The following is a 19,254-nucleotide window of genomic DNA, read 5'->3' on the forward strand; positions in this document are numbered from 1 at the left end:
CGATTGGTCCATGGGGGCATGATGAGTTTGTAGAGGAGTCACATGACACCCATCCAGTGATTCCTCCTTCCAGGGCAGGACTCTGGACATGGGACTTGTGGGGATGGGATCAGACTTCTGGCAGGGGTGGAGTTAACCACCTCTCATATTAAAATAAGGTGCAGGGTTTCCAGTTTGATCTGACATAGCCTTTTTCACTCCACCTGTGTGTGTACTACCCAGTGCTTGAGACAGTGTGTGTGTGTGTGTGCGCGCGCGCACGTATATGTATGTATATAAGACCTCTCTGTACCCCATTGCAGCCTGAACAGGCCATGGAGATGGTGCCCCTATGATTCAGTTCAATGGGGCGAAGGGGAGAAAACAAACACCACAGGAAAGCAGCTACTGGGATGCCCAAGTAGTCTGAGCCATCTCTTCCCTGGACTGGAGGAAGGTTTTGCACCTTGCAAGGCAGTCATTGCAGTGAGAGTCAATCTTACATGGAAGAGTCTTCAAAGGCTGATGCTCAGAGCAGGCAGGAGAGAAGCTTTGAAAATCTAGCAATAGCAAATCTTCTGCAACAAGCACAAAAGCAATTCTAACTTTTATTGCTTGAAGTATATCCAGCCACAGAAAGGGATAGTTCTACTCTCCATTGCACAAGTCAGACCTCACTTTGGATAATGTGTCTACAATTAAACATCATAGCTGAAAAAGTATTGAGATAAATTGGAATGAGCTCAGAGAATGGCAAAAAAGAGGATCAGGGACTAGAAACTGAGTCCTATAAGAAAAGATGGAAATAATGGGTAATATTTAGCCTTCCAAAGTTGGATATGATAGCACTTTCCAAGTACCTAAAGGGTTGTCCTACAGGAGAGGGCCGCAACCTGTCCTTTTCTCATTGAAGACAAGAATTTACAGGCTTATCTTAGAGGAAGGCAGATTTTGGTTGAACCTCAGGAAAAATTCCTTAACGGTCATGGCAATCGGACAATGGAGCCAACTCCCTATGGAGGTGCTGGGCTCTTCGTCACTGAAAGTATTCAAGCCATCTGGGCAGCCATCTGTCATGGATGCTTGAGACCGCATTTCTGCATTTAGCAAGGGGTTGGCCTCAACAGCCCCTTTCAAGTCTACAGTTCCCCTGATTCTATCCTGAAGGCATGGAAGAATTTTACGGGAAGAGAATGGCCATGGATGGGTTGGGCATTCTCTGAACATCAGAAGGGGTTGTAGGTTTTTGGGCACTATAGACCTGCCCCAGTTCCCAAGATCCAGTGGAGGGTGGTACCAGCAGTATGCAGACTCCCATCTTGCCGTGAGAGGAGAAGAAACAGAACAACATCCTCCAAGACAAAAAGTTGTTTGTCTATCTTGTTTGTTTTTTGTTGCATATTTTATTGATTTTCTTATTTTAATTTAATGTGAATGGCTTTGTGCTGTCAGTTTATAAAGCAATGAATAAATACCTTCCATGAATCAATATTCAGTTGCTCATTGCTTGAATAATGGCATGCCTAGTTTTGCCCTTAGACTGAAAGTTGCTGGAAGGCCTTTGTAGCTGCAATAAGTCTAATGACTGGGTTTTCTCTCCCAATATAATGCCACCTTCCCAACCTGCAATCCTGTGAGGTGGTGGTAATCATGGGACCTTGGTTCATACAATGCTGAAATGGGCGAGGGATAAATTTGCTAATCCCAAACCAGACTGAACAGCCCCTCTAATGGAAAGGATATTAAATAGAGGACAATCCTCTGATAGACCTTGAAATAGTGGACTATCTGCAGTAAAATAGCACTTCTGGCCACCCTAGTCCTGGGCTCTACAACGTGGTTTCCGTTGGTGCCAAATGTCCCCAGATGACTCCCTTGGCGTCCTCCAGGCTCCCTCATTTTTATCTTATTTCATAAGATTTTTTAAAAAATTAAAATGCATGCGTGTGGTTTTTTTTTAAAAAAAGCAGAGAGGCTTAAAGTGCTACCTTCCAGTATCATCTTTACTTGGGCTTAAAAGAGCAGTTTTGTGTTTTGGAGCTTGAACCCCACCTCTTCCTTAGTCTTAAGTTCTTGGGCAAGTTCCTTTTCTTTTAGCCTCGCCAGTTGGCCTTCTGGGAACTGAGTGTTTTGTGAGTGACCATGGCAACCATTTTATGAATAGACAACTTACCCTGATGGCAGCCATTTTGTGAGAGAGCTCATGACACTCTCTCAAAATCCTAAATGTGCCCACTAACCACAAAGTTTGGGAACCATGGTGACTGCTGCTGTTTTTTCCTGTCTTTTCTCAGCCTCCTCAGGGCCTGCCGTTTCTGTCTCCTTTGTCCATTTCCTCAGGACCTTTCTCTTTACCATCTCACTCTCCCTTTTTCTCCTTAGAACCTCAACTAAAAAGTTTTTAATTTATTACCAGGCTTTAAAAAAAGTGAAGATCCTGAAGAAAAGAAAAGCCAGGTTAACAATGGGAAAGCCGTACATGTGCCCTTCTTCAGTCATTCAGTTGGCAACACAGTGATGACAGAGAAGGCAGAAAGCAGAGAAGGCAGAAACCATTATCCTGGCTTTTGCTGCTTGTAAATAAGATTTTTGGAGTTCTTAAGCATGAATCACACAGAGCTTTCTCTCTTTTCCCCTTCTTCTCTGTCTAACCACCCTCATTTTTAAATAGCACAATGGATGCTTTTTCTTGCATTAATATTTATATATTTACAGCATAAATAAAATAGTGCCATGGTCTAGGAAGATCACTATAAATAAAACAGTGGCACAGAAGGAAAGTGTCACAGTGATAGCTCTTTAATTTCTACAAAAGCCTATGTGGTGCTAATAGAGCTGTGAATTTAAGAGGAACAAATTTGTAACATCCCTGCAATCAAGACATGCTTGGATCCAGTGAATGGATTTAACAGTTGCACAAATGGCTTATTAATTTTTTTAGCCTTGATGTCCATGTAAAAAGGAGGAGGTGACTTACCCTATGGAAAAGTAGCTGAGCCGTTACTGCTGGTGGAGCTGCCGTGGTTCCAGGACCAGACCAGGCCGGGCCGCGGCTCCAGGGCCAGGCCGCACACCACCACCGTAGCGCCCACCCAGTTGCTGACATGCCAGGCTGGGCCGTGGCTCCAGGAGGCCCAGATCAGGCTGGGCAACGGCTCCTAGGTCAGACAAGGCCACACACCACTGCGCCCAGCTACCTGGATGATGTGACAGCCTGGGGTTCAGCTCCAGGCAGGGCTTCTTCTTGAGTGGGCTGCCCCAGCCCCTTTCTGCCTGGCGATCTGGGCCATTTCTTGGCCAGCGACATTGCGCCAGCCAAGGGAGGGCCTGGATGGGCAGTGGGAGGGGCTGGGAGGCTGTTTCCCGAAGTGCAGAAACGTGGCTTCCCAGCCCCTCCGCCCAATGATTTTTAATATTTTATTGCTTTTAATATTTATTTTATTGTTGTAAGCTGCTTTGTGAGGGCTTCTGCCTTGAAAGGTGGCCAAAAATGTTTTAAATAAATAAATAAATATTAATAGATTTTCTGTGGTAAGAGAAAAGATGGAAGAAGCAGTGGGTAACTACAGGAGGGTCACAAATGAAAGACAATGTCGACTGGACTTTCTGTACAATTTCATTAATGAGGAATGGAGATTTCACAATAAAAGCCTTGTCTATAAGTACTAGCACTGGATGGCTCAGTTCCAGAACATTGTGATATAGTCTGGAAAATGTTTAAATGCTCAGCTTGTGTGCCAGTGGGGTTCAAAAAACGTAGTCCACTCCTGCTGGTGGCTGACAGTGACCGTACATGACTAGCTGCCATCGTTGGTGCAGAGCCAATATAGCATTTACAACTGTTCATGTGAGTTCATTTGCCCACTTTTGCTGTTTTGAATATGCCATGCTTACATTTTGGGAATTGCCTTCAGAAAATAAAAGATGTTGGAGTCAAAATGTAAGATAATCAAGCCTTCCAGGCCCTGGTCAAGTATTTGCAATTATATGGGCAAGTGTTCTCACTGGTGAGGTTTAAAGTGGTTTTGTTTTGATATGCCTAAATTGCTTTGTAACACATCTATAAAACCTAGGAGCATTTATATACACAAGGCTTAAATACCCTCGTTCTCACTATTTATGTCAAGATATGACTTGATGAGATATTCATAGGGAAGAAAAGTGGAGCATTTACAACTCATTGTTAATTTTTATGATGTCATTTTGTTTTTATATATTTTGTATTTTAAATTTTAATTTTGTATCATGATGGACTTTGGCTACAGCAAAATAATAATAAAAATGTTTGTTAACAAACAACCTTATGGGTGAAACTGTTGCGTTGATGAAAATTCTCATTTGAATTAAAAATGCCTCTCTTCTGCTGTCCCCATTTACACTAGCAGAGTAGGAGGTGCTACTGTGTATGCATACTTGTCCACAGGTTTCCAAATTAATTACTTTAGAAGAGGGGTGTGTAATCTTTTTGGCCCCAAGGGCTACATGTCTTCTTGGCTTGGCAGTCTGGACTGCACATGCATGCATGTATTCACACATATAATATACAATCATGTTGTATGTGCACATGTGCACACACACACACATATATGCATACATACTCATCCCAGTGAAACGGATTATTTCCCATCAGCCTTAGGCAGCCTGGCCAACAGGGATGATGGGAATTGTAGTTCAACATCTGGAGAGTCAGATATTCCCTACCCCTGATCTAGGATAAAGGAAAAGGCTTAGTAGCCCAGGTAAAACTAAACTATATTACCTCTGAAATTTAGAATCACTGATGTATGCTGTACCTTAGCAGCATAGGAAGCTTTAGGTCTCCCCAGGAGAAGTGGTGTGAAACTTCACAGGAACATGGTTTGTAGGACAGGCAGTTTTACACTATACTGCTCATCTTAGCACAAATCCAGATAACTGGGAACACCCCAGTGTTAGATTAGTGTCATTGTATCCTCTGATCAGGGGAGTAAAAAAAAGATAGCTTGTGTATAATATTCTGTTCCTCGTGGGGTTGAAACCTCCCCTTCCCCAGTAAGCCTCCTGTGCCTTTAACAGCTGGGCAAAAGGCAGTCAACAGGCAAAGTTTTCAGCTCTGTAAAAGCTGCAGAGAGTTTGAGAGAGGGTAAGAGACGGAACTTCTTTAGCACCAGAATAACTTAATCCAAAGCATAGGGTGGGGGAAGGGCTCAGTATGGGAGGATGCCGCTCAGCAAACATGTGCTACTAGGCTGCTAAACCTTAACTTATACCATAATAAATTTGTTAAGTCTTTAAGGTGCCACAACACTTGGTTGTGTTTTAATACTGTGTTTCAATATTGTATTTTAATGTTGTGAACCACTGAGAGATTCTATTGTATTCAGCAGTACATATCTTACAAATAAATGCAATGATAAATAAATCATATGCCCTCAATGCACTGTTAGTGCAAATGCGTCTTGGAACCATAGGCTCTCTCCCTGCCCTCCGCCCCCAAACCACCCCCAATTGTACTGCACAACACCAGGATATATTTGAGAAAGGAAACTAGTATATGTAATGTGTGCTGTAATGTTGGCAAGCAAAACGAAACACTTCACTAATTTTATTTCAGATTATTTTTATTAGAATTCTGCGCCAACTTCAGTAGAGAAAGGGTGATAAAAAATGCATTCAAAAAGCCAGCCATACTAGAATATATTTCAGTAACAGAACAATTGCGCAACAACATTTACAGCAAGGGGAAATGACTACATGGTGAACGTACTTGATTTCCCGTGGTAACAACTTAATGCACCGATGCTATCAGACATCAGGCACACTGGGAAGGAGGACTATGTTTATTTCTATTTCCATGATCATTTTAAGAGTTAATGAGGTCTCTTGCACAAACTCTAAAATGTAGGCTTTAAAATGTGGAAACAACAGTTTTGCACATCCATTTCAATAGTAAACTACACATTTTCACTTAAAATAATTGCTTCCACCATTGGATCTACAAAGGAGGCATGGCTATTTGGTGGTGCTGTGTCTGTCAAGTCTAGCCTGATCCCTGCAGGTTTGCCAGGAGTGGTCAGGCAGTACTCTCCAACAGATACAATGAAGACCGTGGAAGGTCTGTGACTCAGTATAGTCATTCCCATGGTTAGTGAGAATGCCCATATTTACATTGAGGACACAGCATCTATTAGATGCATAATGTACACAAGGCTCCACAAGGGGGGGAAAAGTTAGAAGCTTCCCCTCCAAGTAAGGGCTTATTAAATGCATTTTAAAGGGTCCTCAATTCGCCCCCTGCCTTGCAAAACAGTATGGCACTGCTCGGTCCATTTGCAGGGTCACAGTGCTGAGGTAAGACCAACAATGCCGTGTTTGGTAACTTGGCGGGGGGTGCAACGAAAACCAAAAATACAGAGGAAAACCAGGTGCTGGATAGTGAAAATGGTTTAATACACTTGACGTGTTTTGGAGTAGTGGACGCCTTCCTTAGGAGCTTGAAAGTTTAGAAATTTCTGTACCTCTTTAGATATTGCAGCCTAAAGAACAAAAGAGCAATGTTTTCTTTCTCTCCTTGTTGCAAAGATTGTGTGGAATTTTCAAATCTTCCAAGCTCCTGCAGAAGGAGTCTAGACTCCAAAACACATGGAGCACAGTAAACCATTAGCACTATTCAGCACCCGGGTTTTCTCTTTTTGGAGCTTGCGTTTCTGAGGTTCTTCCCCCCCCCCCCCCCGCTCCATTTCATTAGCAGGAATGAAGCACCTGGCTGCACTACCTCCACATTTCCCTTAAGCTGTTATCTGATGCTCCTGCTGGATCCCTACAGTGGGCATTTCTCAAATTAATTCTCTTAGGAAAGACTGCTTTCCCCCATAGAGCCTGGAAAGAAAGTGAGGATGTCAGACCTCAGCCAAAGAGCAGCAGCACAATGAAAGCAGTGGAAGCCCCACAGAAATCCAAGGTGGCACCTATCTGCCCCAGCAGTTGTACCAGTAGGCCCAACACTCACTACTTGCAAACTGTTAGCAACACATCACAGAAAAATTCAGAGTTTCAGAAAGGGACAGACAGAGCTAAACAATCATTTGACAGCATTTACTGATACTCAAGATGGAATGCCTTTCAAATGTAATTCAGAGGTGAGAGATTCTCCCTCCATCCCCTCCCACCCCCCCACAATAGCATTATAAATTATTTCCAACATGGTGAGGTGGGAAGGCTACAGCTATGAAGTTATTAAAAGGCACTGATAGACTTAATATATGCTATTTTCTGGGACACACAAATAATCCAGAAAAAACATGCATGTGGTGTCATTGCATTTCTGTCTTGCAATTCCAAACACATGCTTTTATTATTTCTGGAAAGCAGATAATCCCAGGACAGGTATAACAACTACATGCATAGGAAAAAAATACAATGAGATGCGGGGAAGTGATAATTTGCTAGAATGTAATATAGTTCAAGTTTGATTTTTTTTTTTAAAAAAAAAATCTACTTGCAGAATTGGCATCCAGCTTTGTTTCCGAAAAGGCACTTAGAGGTAAAGAAGCAATCAAGCTAAAAGAGATGACATCTGGGAAGCAAGACTGGTTTTTCCAAGCTTGACAACTCTGATGGAGTCAGTGAAGAAAGAGGCAAAAGCCAAAACTGCCATCACTACTCCAATGTGAAACAAATAAATAAAAGAATGGCATGCATGTGTATGTGCCTGCTGCTCCACTTCCACTTTCAGCGGGCGCGTGCATTGCCCAATCTGTCTATACAGATAGCACATCCCCGCCCTTAGTATGCAGCCCACAGTTATCAGCACAGCACAGCTCAGCAGGCAGGGGTGACATCTGCAAAGGACAAAGCCATTTCATAGAAAAGTCAAAAGCTAATCAGAGGCCAACTTGGGGCCATTTCTGACCTGGCACTGTCCATGCCCTCACTCTGCCATATACATTTTCTGATTAGTAGAGGGAGCAGGTGTACCCTGCCAGCAAGAAATGAAGCTGCCAGAATGGAGCAGTGCAGACCTCTTCTAACTTGTATTTAGGGCATCAGCTCGCCTGTCTCATTTACTAAAACCAAGTAAAAAGGAGTAAACAATAAAAAGGAGAAGATGGGGATGCAAGTGAAAACAAGAGTCATCCAAACAGGGCTTCATCTGCTCCTGGTTTGGTCCTGCGGCATAAAACTGGGAGTACAAGAGGTTTCCCAAAACGAAAAAAAAACACCACTGCCTACTCTCATCTAGGTCAGCTATGTGTGGACTGACTGGGATCAGCACAATCTGAAAGCAATCTGGAAAGCTGGATTACAGGGCCTGGGGAACATTGTAACAGCATTCCTATTCCGTGAAATGGAATCCACCTGGACAAGCCCTGAGCCTGGATCATGGAGAAGTCAGGGGTAAAAGCATTGGGTAGTCCTTCGAAAGCTGCAGAAGATATTACTTTTGCTAACATCTGTCCTGCTGCTTTCACTTTTGGGGACAGCTTTGGTTTCATTGGAGAATTGCTGGGATTCTGATGGAGATGATTTGTTTCTTAAGGGAATTGCTAATTATTAAAATAAAGCAAGGTTTGGAAAGAAAACAACATACATCCCATTCTCAATTAAAATGGGCTCTCTCCCTCCTTAATTTTCTTTTGGAATAAAACTCCCAGGAAGATATCCCTTTCCAATTGAAAACCTGGTAGAAATTCCCATCAAATCCAAAATTTAAGATGTTTTCAGACTGATGAACATTTTTGAACAAAGATGACCCTACACACACACACACACACACACACACACACACACACACACCACCCAGCTATTTCTGATCACCTCAAACTGCAAATATCAAGTAAGAACTACTTCTCATGCATGTAAGTCTGCTTCCCAAATAGAACAAGGGCTTTATTCAGCCATTTACACCCAAAGCAATGCATTTCATATCATGTAGGCTGTGCTTGTGCTTCAGGAGCCACCAGCACTAAATGGTCACCTGTATGGGCAGCGTTGATCGTGAGTATGATGAGTCTGCTCCAGAGGCTGTGCCCAGATCCCATCATGTGAAATATTCTGGGTTGAAATGTCTGAACTGGGTCAAGCAGTAGATAAAGAGGTACAGCTCAAGTCTCTTGGGGGAGATGATGGAGTGTGCGCATGCACTCGTGTTTGTCGGGAAAGAAAAGCTCACATACACCTTGGGGCTTCTGATCTCTGACACACATATACACACTTGGGTGCACACTGCCTTTCAAATGAAGCCCTGCTGTAGAAGGCTTTCCCTGAGGTCTCATATGCTTTCAATATGTTTGGATGGAACATGTACATGCAGCACATGTAAGGGTGTTCTTTTGTTAACATATTCTTTTAGATGGGTTACTGTGATTTGAAGCAAAACATAGCAACAGCTGAATCAGAAAAAAACAGAACAGCAGAGGTCATTACCCGAGTTCCGAGTCCTAAAATGACAGCTTCCTAGAAAACTGACCAGATAGAAAGGTTCCAAAGGGTGCACATCTGGTTGAAGTTAATGGCAAGATCCTATTGATTGTAATGTATCAGGATTGCACGAGTTTCCCTCTGGCTAGCTGGATTAATTCCATCTGATTATTTTTCAAGGAGCATTTTAGCAGAAATAAATAGAAACAATACAAAGTAAACTCACTCCTGAGGTATTTCAAGTATACAGTGTCATTTCTACAACTTTTACCCACCCTCAGACAGTAATAGCATGACCTAGTTAAAATGCCCTGCAGCAACCAAAGCTCTGTTTCTCAGGAAGAATCAACAGAAATGAAGGGTATTAAAATGCCAGTTTCCTTGTTCTAAAATCTTGACCTACATTCTGTTACCCAGAACCTTAAGATCAGGATCTCCTGAATGGCCACTGCAGTTTGGCCAGAAGGTCCCAGTCTTGCATTGGCATCTGCTATAGCATGGGTCCTATGTATGTAGAGTCTCACCAGACAGAGCAGCTTCTGTTACAGCACTGAGTCTATGTTGACTTTTTCCAGTCCTAGAACAGGGATAAGCACCAGCTGAAAACATTATGCAGCCTGAGGCAAAGGACAAAATGGCATCCCTTCCCATCTACAGAAGCTGGCTAGATTGGCAGTTGAATCTTACTTCAACACTGATGAAAGGACAATATCTTCCAACACACCTGTGGACAGTAGGCTAGCTTAGGGGCCATAGGGCAGGCCACACACACCCCAGCTGTCCTTCAACAGTTTCCTGCTGTTCCCCTCCTCCTAGAATCTGCCTAATTGGAGGGCTGGCCCCAAGGCAAAGGTAGACCATTTGAGATCTACTTTACAAATGATTAAAATTCTGAAAGCTAATTTAGCTGATACTTCTTACTGTGCCACAGTATACTGTATTTTAAACAGTCCAAACTCCCCACCCTTTCCTCTAGGCTCTCTGGTCCTTTCCAAGAAATTGATTTTAGTTCCAGCATCTTAACTGAAGATTGCTAGTATGACTGCTGTGTTAAACCTGCTTGTACAAGTGACACAGTCACTTAACTGAATGCTGTCTGTGATGTAATTATGGCAAGTGATCCATCTCCCTCCTGCCTGCAAAATGTGGGGTTTATTTTAAAATTATATGTTTAAAATTCTTTTTTTTTATTTTGTTTTTAGCTTTGAAGTATAGCAGGGTCTTCCTGCTGCCTCTGTTCTGAACTGTCATTTCAAGAATCTTTCATTGAAAAAATAAACAGAAACAAAGTTAAGATTTCTGTGAGAGAGTTAAGCACGTGCTTAACTTTGGCTGTTTCATGCTATAGCTAGCTAATGATGCAGCCAAAGTAGTAACAAAATTATAGTAACAACTAGAAAAAAATGTAGTTGTGCACTTTTCTGCTGAGCAAAGGCAGCATGGAAGTGCTTGTGTAATGAGTGAATAAACAGTTGTGAGCACCAGCATGGTTATCAACTTTAGCAACTCTATAATCCTTATGCTGCAGTCCTAAACACACTTACTAGAGAATAAATCACACTGAGGGACTTACTTCATGCTATTTGTGTTCTGCTGGGGTTTGTGGGATTATCATGCCAAACATACAACGTAGATGGGGCACAGTGTTTTTGATTGTGAACAAAGGACCTTTCTTTGTGTGGAGATAAAAAAAAATTAAGTCAAGTGGCACGAAGTAATGTTTATCAGGGAAACCAAAGATATTTTGAGGGAGACTAAGCTGTTTGTAATAGACAACCTGATTTCATTTTATTTTTTAAAAAAGGGAGAGGCCCTCTTTAGTAACATGGCTGCTTGGTTTCATAAAAAGCTCTCCTGTGCCTAATAAACTCCAGTTTGCACCTATTGCTTTAATTGATCTCTACTAATTGAGAGCTAACCCATTGTTGCTCTACCTACCCTTGTTCAGGCCAGAGTTTTCCACATGTGATCAAAACAAGGGTTCTTCCAGTGATCAAAACAAGGCACTGGCCTATAAACAATTCTGCATGTGGCAAAGAAATCAGCAGAAATCTTCCCATGGAGGAGAGTTGTCCAGGAACAGAGCTTAGTAGCATGACATTTAACTCAATTCAATCAGTTAAATCTAATTCCCTTTAAATATTGCAGAGACTGAACAAAGACCAGAGGGGACATTTGGTTTTTCAAAATCCATTTGTTTCTCCACAAATTATCAGCAAAGAAGAGTTCACTTGGAAAGGGCTTAAGGCTGGGTATGCACCCAAGTGTGTGTGTATGTATATATACTGCAGGAATACACATGCAAATACAGACACCCACAAAACTTACACATGATCATACGGAGTACCGTATATACAGATATCTGTGCAGCTGCACCACATGCAGCTGTATGCTAAAACAAACACTCATGTACTTGAATGAGGAAATACAGGCACTGTTCACCCACACACATGTGCAAAGTAATCTTAAAAACAGAAGAAGTAGTTTCAGATGTTGCCACTGTCTTGGAAAAGGCATTTTTAAGCTCATCCTATTTGCTCACTTCAGATTTCTTTGTCTTGAAATTTTAAATGCAAACGATGCAAACTCTCGGGCTCACCAAACATCCCCTTTTTCTCTGTCAGTTGGTTAACGCCGCTAATTAAAATGGATTACAGGTGTTAAGCTGAGCGAGCAAGCGTTTCTTGCAGAGTTCCAGCCAGAAGGCTTCCAGTCCCTGGGGTGAAAGTAATCTTGCACAGTGAGAGTTCTAGAGCATGTCTCTTGTGTTACGGATTGCACAACAAAGGACCATGCTGAAGACCATGCCGAAGATCTGGAAGATAAGGAAGATATTTTAAAGGATGCCCAGGAAATGCCTGCAAGTTTTTGTCAGCATGTTTGGCCTTTCAGAGAAATGTTAATGATTGCTTTCAGGCAGGAATGGTCAGCTGAGTCCTCACCTGCTGTCTTCTTAAGGACAAGGTAACACTATGGTTTGAATTTGCAACTCTTGCTCTTAATCCTTGAGAGGCCCTGTTATATGTTTCACCACGTAGGAGGACTGGATTGGTGGGTACTCAAGAAAGGGCCTTTTCAGTAGCGGCACCATGATTGAGGAATTCCCTCCTGAAGGAGGTGAGATTGGCTCCTTCCTTATTTTCTTTAGTTGGGCAGTAAAGACTGTTCTGTTGGGCTTATAATGTTGTATAATGTTTTGTCACTCTTCAGTGTTAGTGCTATTCATATTTTATTGTATGTTTTATTGCTCCTGTGTTTTCTAGGGGGAGTTTATGTTTTAATGCTTTTTTGTACATTTCCCCAGGTGTCTGGTAGACCAGGGGTGCAATTTAGAAACCTAATAAATAATGATTTGTTTGGCCCTTTGGATCGCCTCCTACAGGTAGGTGTATGTATAGTGGTGCCATCTAGGGGCTATATGACATAGATGGCAAACTACCCAGCTGCAGAGTAGGAAGGTCAATGTTTCCGGCAAAATATGGTTAGTGAGGGCCAAACTACACATGATGGGGGGGGGGGACCATTTATATTGCCCATGTGTCTGCCCCATTCATTTACAAAATGTTTGAGTTGGGGTTTTAACACGATATCTAAACACAGTATTTAGACACTTCTAGTATCTAAACCCGGCTGGAGAACAGTGTCTGAAGCAAAGGAGTGCAGGGAAATTAGGCAGGGGAGGCCTTCTTCTGCACATCCTTTTAGTGTTAAAATAAGACTTCCAACCCTCCGTTATTGGTGAATGAATAAACCAGGCTGTCCTGGTCACATCTAGTTGAAATTGGTCCTGAGAACTGCAAATACTTACTTAGACAAATCATCCACTAACAATTCTGGTGATCATCAGACACTAATTTTAACATCAGAACAAGATGCACAGCAAATCAACATGTTATTTTGTTTAAAACTTTTGTTATGATCAAAAATATTTAGCCATGCTTTTCCTTCTCCACATACCTATCTCCCTCCCAGTTTCTGGAATAAATCTAACAGCGAAGCTGTGCTGTAAAGTCTTACTCAGTAGGAACTGCAAGTAAGGAGCAGTATTTGTTAATAGATTTATATGCCACACTTTATCCAAGATTCCAAGATGATGACACTAATGCAAGTGCTGAGGACTGGAGCCTGTTTGCTCTTTTGGCTTGGCTCAGAGAGAATCAAACTACAAAGGAAGAAAAAGGCCAGACAGGTATGAATAAAAAGGACTGGCTGAGCCAAGGGAAGACACCTTCCTTTATTGCTGCAAAGCCAATAGCAACAGCTCCAGAAGATGTGAGGCTGCAAGGTGAGAGCACATCCTCACTGTTCCACAACTGTCTCTTGAACCAGCTCTTCCTCCATCCAGTAGACAACATAAGAGCCTTGCTAGATCAGACCGAGAGTCCATTTAATCCAGCATTCTGTTCACACAGTGGCCAGCTGTTGACCAGGAACCCATAAGCAGGACACAGGTGCAACAGCACCCTCGCACCCATATTCCTGAGCAACTGGTGTACATAGCCTTACTGCCTCTGGTACTGGAGGTAACACATAGCTATCAGGACTAGAAGTCAATGATAGCCTTCTCCTCCAGGAATTTATCTAACCCCCTTTTAAAGCCATCCAAATTGGTGGCCATCACTACATCTTGTGGTAGCAAATTCCATCGTTTAAATATGTGCTATGTGAAAAAGTACTTTGTTTTATTTGTCCTGTTTTATTTGTCCTGGATCTCCCACTAATCAGCTCATAGAATGACCCCCGAGTTCTAGTATTTTGAGAGAGGTGGCGTCATGCATGACAGGCAGGCAGGGCTGTCTTGGGAAGCACTTTGCTGATTTATAAAAGAGAGGATAATTTTCAAAAAAATTGCAAACACGTGAGTGGAGGACATACTTTCCATAAATCACAGCCTGGGAGCAGGTGTGGATTTCCTCAGACAACTTGCACCCCTCCTTTAAGGAGCTTCCAGACTCTTTGCTGAATAGAGATGTGCAGAGCCATCTGAGCTCCATGCAAGGGACACCTGCAGTCGTGCTCCTCAGCAACCTGCTGCAATGTCCCTGGCTTGGATGGATTTGAGTTTTTTACAAACACGTGGATTTTGGGGGGTGGTGCTATCAACAATAACAACAACAACAACAATATTATGAGTGAATTACTCACTGTGATCCCAGCAATTGCAATCCCAACAATGCCAATTAAATGGAGCTTTGAGTCAACGAGCGTCTCAATTTCATCCAGACAATTCTGTTAGAGACATAAAGATGTTACGATGTTTTAAATATCAGTGTGGTCTTGAAGAGCCTGCCTATTTCTACTAAGGGACAGTTCTCACCATCGCCTCTGTCTGTTGCAACCCTAGGAGAAGTCTGGCTCATGCCTTCTTCCAGTTGTTTAGTTCACCCATTTCCTCTGCAGCATCTGCCTCTGGAAAGTGCTGGAACATCCTTCCTACCTTTGCTTCCTCTGATCTAACCTTGAGAACAGCCACTTGATCAGCCACCTTATCCATACCTCACCTGGTTTGGCCCTCGGCTCCATCCTTGCCTTTATTGCTTTTGCTACAGTTAAGAAACTGTCCTTCGGCACGCTAAAATGGGGTGAGTTGAAATATGTGGGCAGAAGCACCACAGAAGCACTTGCTTGAATGTCTGTAGTCTCTTAAACACTTAATATTATATCTGTCTAATACGTCCAACTAAACCTCACCTCATCATCAACCAAACCTCATCTAACCTGTTCAAGCACTGGGCCATGACGGTATTGATGGTTTTATCTAAACTATATGCCCTTCATTTAAAACAATGCATAATGTTTTCACATGGTTTTGAGGGTGCTCTTTTTATAATTTGGTTGGTGAAAACTGTATAAAGATCACTTTGCTGCAGCTAACAATCTTAGATAATCCCGAAAGGTAATTCTATTCTCTCTCCTTTCCCTACTGCAGCCTCTGCTTCTCTCACTCAATTGTGCAACCTCTTAGTAGCTATAAACACAATAAGCACAATAAAAAGGCTGGAGGAAAGGACTGCACAGCCTCTAAATGATCCAGTGTTTTGGTGTGTCACAAAGTGGTGTGGCGTGTGTGCTCCAGGAGCTGGATCCAAGGTGAGTTTAATTTAAATCCCATTTATTTCAATGGGAGTGCTCTAGGTAGGACTAACGTTGGATGCAATCCCATCAGGCCTTTAAGCAGAGAGGAGGAACAATGCAAAGGAACTGAGTAGGTGTGCCACAAATTACTTACAACATTTACATTCAATATATATCAGAACTGCAAAAGCTATGAATTAAGGATGCTACTGAATTTCACCTAAAATAGAATTATACAGTCGACTGGGGGTGAGTTCACCTAGATTAAAGTTGTTATAAACCTTTGGACATCCTTTCTCCATTCAGCACTAGGTTCCATCAGATTCTGTTAGCCCCAATATCTGTGAAGAAGTCTCTAACAGTCACAAGCGGTTGCCTGCAGAGCACGGATCAGACCATCCCAGCCACCCCAAGGAATCATCCGGTGGAGGACCAAGATGGCGCGAAGGGAACAACCTGAGCTGTATAAATTGCATGAATGCACTAAACCAGCCTTCTCCAACTTGGTGCCCTCCAGATGTTTTGAATGACAAGTCTCAACATTCTGGACTATTAGCAATGCTAGGGCTGATGGAAGTTAAAGTCCCAAACATCTGGAGGGCTCCAAGTTGGGGAAGGCTGTTCTAGACCAGTGGTCATGAAAGGGTACCTCCAGGCACCTGCAAAACTTTTTTGTAGTTTTAATCCCCCCCATTTGTTTAAATATTTGTTAAATTTGTTTAAATATATACTTTGTATATATCCAATAGCAATGAATACATATGAACTTGCTAGCAATTATAGATAGGCATCAACAAAAATGGCCCAAATATCCAAATAAGAATCCATTTGAATGGGTCTATATGCCACCCATTCAAATATTGTAAGGTCCTCAATCCACTGCATTATAGGACATGAGTGTTTATCCTTCTAATGTTGTGATATTAGTCTTTTAGCTGCCAAATTTCCATGAAGCAGATAAATAATTTAAAAGAGTGTGTACATCAGTGAATATTAAAAGCTGTTCCAATGCAAAATTTCTCTATGTAATAACCTCCCACCCCCAAAAAAGGCAAATACTGGACATTACCAAAACATATGTTTAAAGGAAGCATTATCTGCATTGCACCACCATCAATTAGCTGAATTAGACAATCCCTTATTAAAGAGACATTGTGGTGTCCAATAGACATGAAGCAAACGTTTTGGATGAATAAGACATAGCCTATGATCCAAAGATGCAACAGGTAGAAGCTAAAGTGGTGATCCACTTGATTACACATTTTGTGGTGGTGCTCACAGCAATTTCTTAAATTCTCAAATGTGCCCACTGGTCCAAAATGTTGTAAAGATGAATTAATGCCACAAAAATGGACAATTATGGGTTAAGCTACATGATGCATAAAATGTGTGAATGTATTTCATTGTATTTAAAAAAATGAAATAGCAACAGTGAGCATGGCCACACTGTATGGGTTTAATCTTTTCCTTCTGTGTCATAGACCTGGTTCACACAATAACCACAGTCCACTGCGGTTTATTAGCCATAGTGGGTTGCGATGCCTGCGGGGTGCCAGGTTGTTTTCAAGCTCCCTGCTGTGGCTTCTTGTGTTGCCTGGTGAGGGCAGCTTACAACAGGCCATGGGTCCTGGTCCTGGGTGGTTTATTAACCACCTCAATAAGCCACCCTTGCTGGGGTTGAATGACAGGAGAAACAGCACCCGGCGAGGCTAACTGTCAGGCCGGCATGCAACTGGCACAGGCAGGATTGTTAACAAGCCACTGTGGCTTATTAACCACCCTCGTGCGATGTGAACTGGCCCACTGTCTAGATGAACATCAACAACCCACCTCTCTGCAAAACTGCTATTCATCCTGGGATGAATGCTTCTGTTGGCATATAATGCAGATAAAAACAGATACACGAGTCATCTAGTTCGGCCCTCTTGGGATTCCGAGTGGTACAAGGATCAGGAAATTGTCCATTAGTTCAGACCTCCTGGGAGGCTGCAAGCAAGTACGAAGGCCAGGGGACCGAACTCTGCTGCCAACTAACACCCCTTTTTATTAATCTCTGGTTGTATTATGCAGAGGTGTGGTTCAGATTCACAGAGCAGTCCACGGCAAGCAGAGCTGCTTAAAAGTCAATCCTCCTGGACACTCAGTAGCATCGCTGAGAAAAAAAAAAAGACCAGGTGCTACTGACCTGATTCCGCACACTATGCTCCCACCCGTTTCTCTGGCTTGCACCTCTTATCCCATTTCAAGGCTATTTTTGGCTACAGGCTGTCACATCTGTCAGGGGTACTTACTTTGGGCTGCTCCAAGTCTTTTGGACAGGTGAGCTTCACTTGACTGTCACTCTCTTTCCCACAGCATTGGAGCTGGAATGACAGAGGTAACATTTATTTATTACATTTATATCCTACCTTTTTCCCACTAAGGAACCCAAGGCGGCCAAAGCGGCTATTGCACCCGTGTCCTGCTTGTGGGTTCCTGGTCAACAGCTGGCTGGCCACTGAACAGAGTGCAGTATTAAGCAGACCCTTGGTCTGATCCAGCAAGGCTCTTATGTTCTTGTTATAGTTGCAATTCTCTGCCAAAACTATGTGACTGCAAAATTCCTTCCAACATCCTTAGCTGGTACTGATAGAGGTTATACCAAAAGGTAGTGATCCCAAGCTAGTTCCAGTGAAATTAATGGGACTTACTGCACATTGCTTTAAATGCGTTGCCTGAAGCAATGTCAGGTTTTTGTTTTTAATTAAAACAAAGCTGGGGTCAGGAGGGAACCAATGGGAGGGTTTTTATTATCCCTATTTGCTGCACAGGAGGTTTATTTTCAGGATTGTGACAGTGGTTCCAATCTGGATTGGGGTGCCCCATATTTTGTTTTAATTAAAAACAATCAAACAAACCCTGCTGTCCCTGCAAGCACTGCATTTAAAGTGATGTGCAGTAAATCCCTCTACTTCCAAGCAAATAGGCTTAAGATTGGGTTGTTAAGTGTAATTCAGATCTGGATACTCTTAAAAAAAATCATATTCCTGCACGGGAAGAAAATTTGCTGACTCTGGAACTTTAGTGACATTGGATTGGATTTCATTAACTTTCGTTTTCAGCAAAGTCAATTAAACTAAATGAACTCGAGCTTAGCCAGGCAAACTAAAAGAAATTACAAGTTCACATACTATTCCAATCTGAATGCAAATAGGAACCTCTACTGTCTTGGCTCTCTCCCCTCCCCTGCAACCTTAAATGTTGTCCTACAGCAGCATACTTATTTACCAAGATGAACCTAAGAAGTAAGGATAAATCGGCACATCTGCAATGGGGGTTTATTACACGCACCACACCCTTTGTTAATAAGACCAATATAAGATTGAGGGCCGGCCAAAGGAGTGAAGTGATAGCAAACATAGCTCCTTGGTGAATTGGTAGGTGAATTGGTTTTGCCACTGTAGCATGAAAGAAAATACATATTCTGATTGGTAGAGAGCTATTCATGCAGGCCCAAGCATGGTGTAGATTGTCAGACTAAAGCCAGAGAGATCCAGGTTCAAATGCCTGCTCAGCTATGAAGCTCACTGGGTGACCAAGGACCAGTCATCTGACCAACCCACAGGAATACCATGAGGATAAAAGAAAAAGAAGAAAAAAAGATGAGGACAACTATATATTCTATCCTGAATATCTGGGAAGATGGTACAATAAAAATGTGATAAGTAAAGAAAAAAACATAAACAGAAGCTTATCTTTAAAGGAGTGTAAGCAAATTGCCCCATAGAATCTGGCACACTTTCAGTGGAAGGGGGAATTTAG

At 42.4% G+C, this 19,254-nt stretch overlaps 1 protein-coding gene across 2 annotated transcripts in view; it reads right to left on the minus strand.

The window, feature by feature from the left end:
* The window catches only part of TSPAN2 (tetraspanin 2), a 249,747-nt gene that overhangs the window by 178,773 nt on the left and 51,720 nt on the right, over positions 1-19,254 (minus strand). The window contains exons 6-8 of one of the 2 annotated variants that reach the window (XR_010026272.1): positions 17,745-17,816; positions 14,524-14,607; positions 8,743-12,193 (exon numbers count right to left, since the gene is read on the minus strand). Coding sequence is in view for 1 of the 2 variants with exons in the window: in XM_063143818.1 (XP_062999888.1) it covers positions 12,128-12,193; positions 14,524-14,607; positions 17,745-17,816 (222 nt within the window). In the remaining variant the exon portion in view is untranslated. Of the gene's footprint in view, positions 1-5,581; positions 12,194-14,523; positions 14,608-17,744; positions 17,817-19,254 lie in introns of those variants that run through there. The other variant, XM_063143818.1, reaches the window with a different exon arrangement.

Source organism: Elgaria multicarinata, chromosome 1, assembly GCF_023053635.1.
Source record: "Elgaria multicarinata webbii isolate HBS135686 ecotype San Diego chromosome 1, rElgMul1.1.pri, whole genome shotgun sequence".
Taxonomy (NCBI): domain Eukaryota; kingdom Metazoa; phylum Chordata; class Lepidosauria; order Squamata; family Anguidae; genus Elgaria; species Elgaria multicarinata.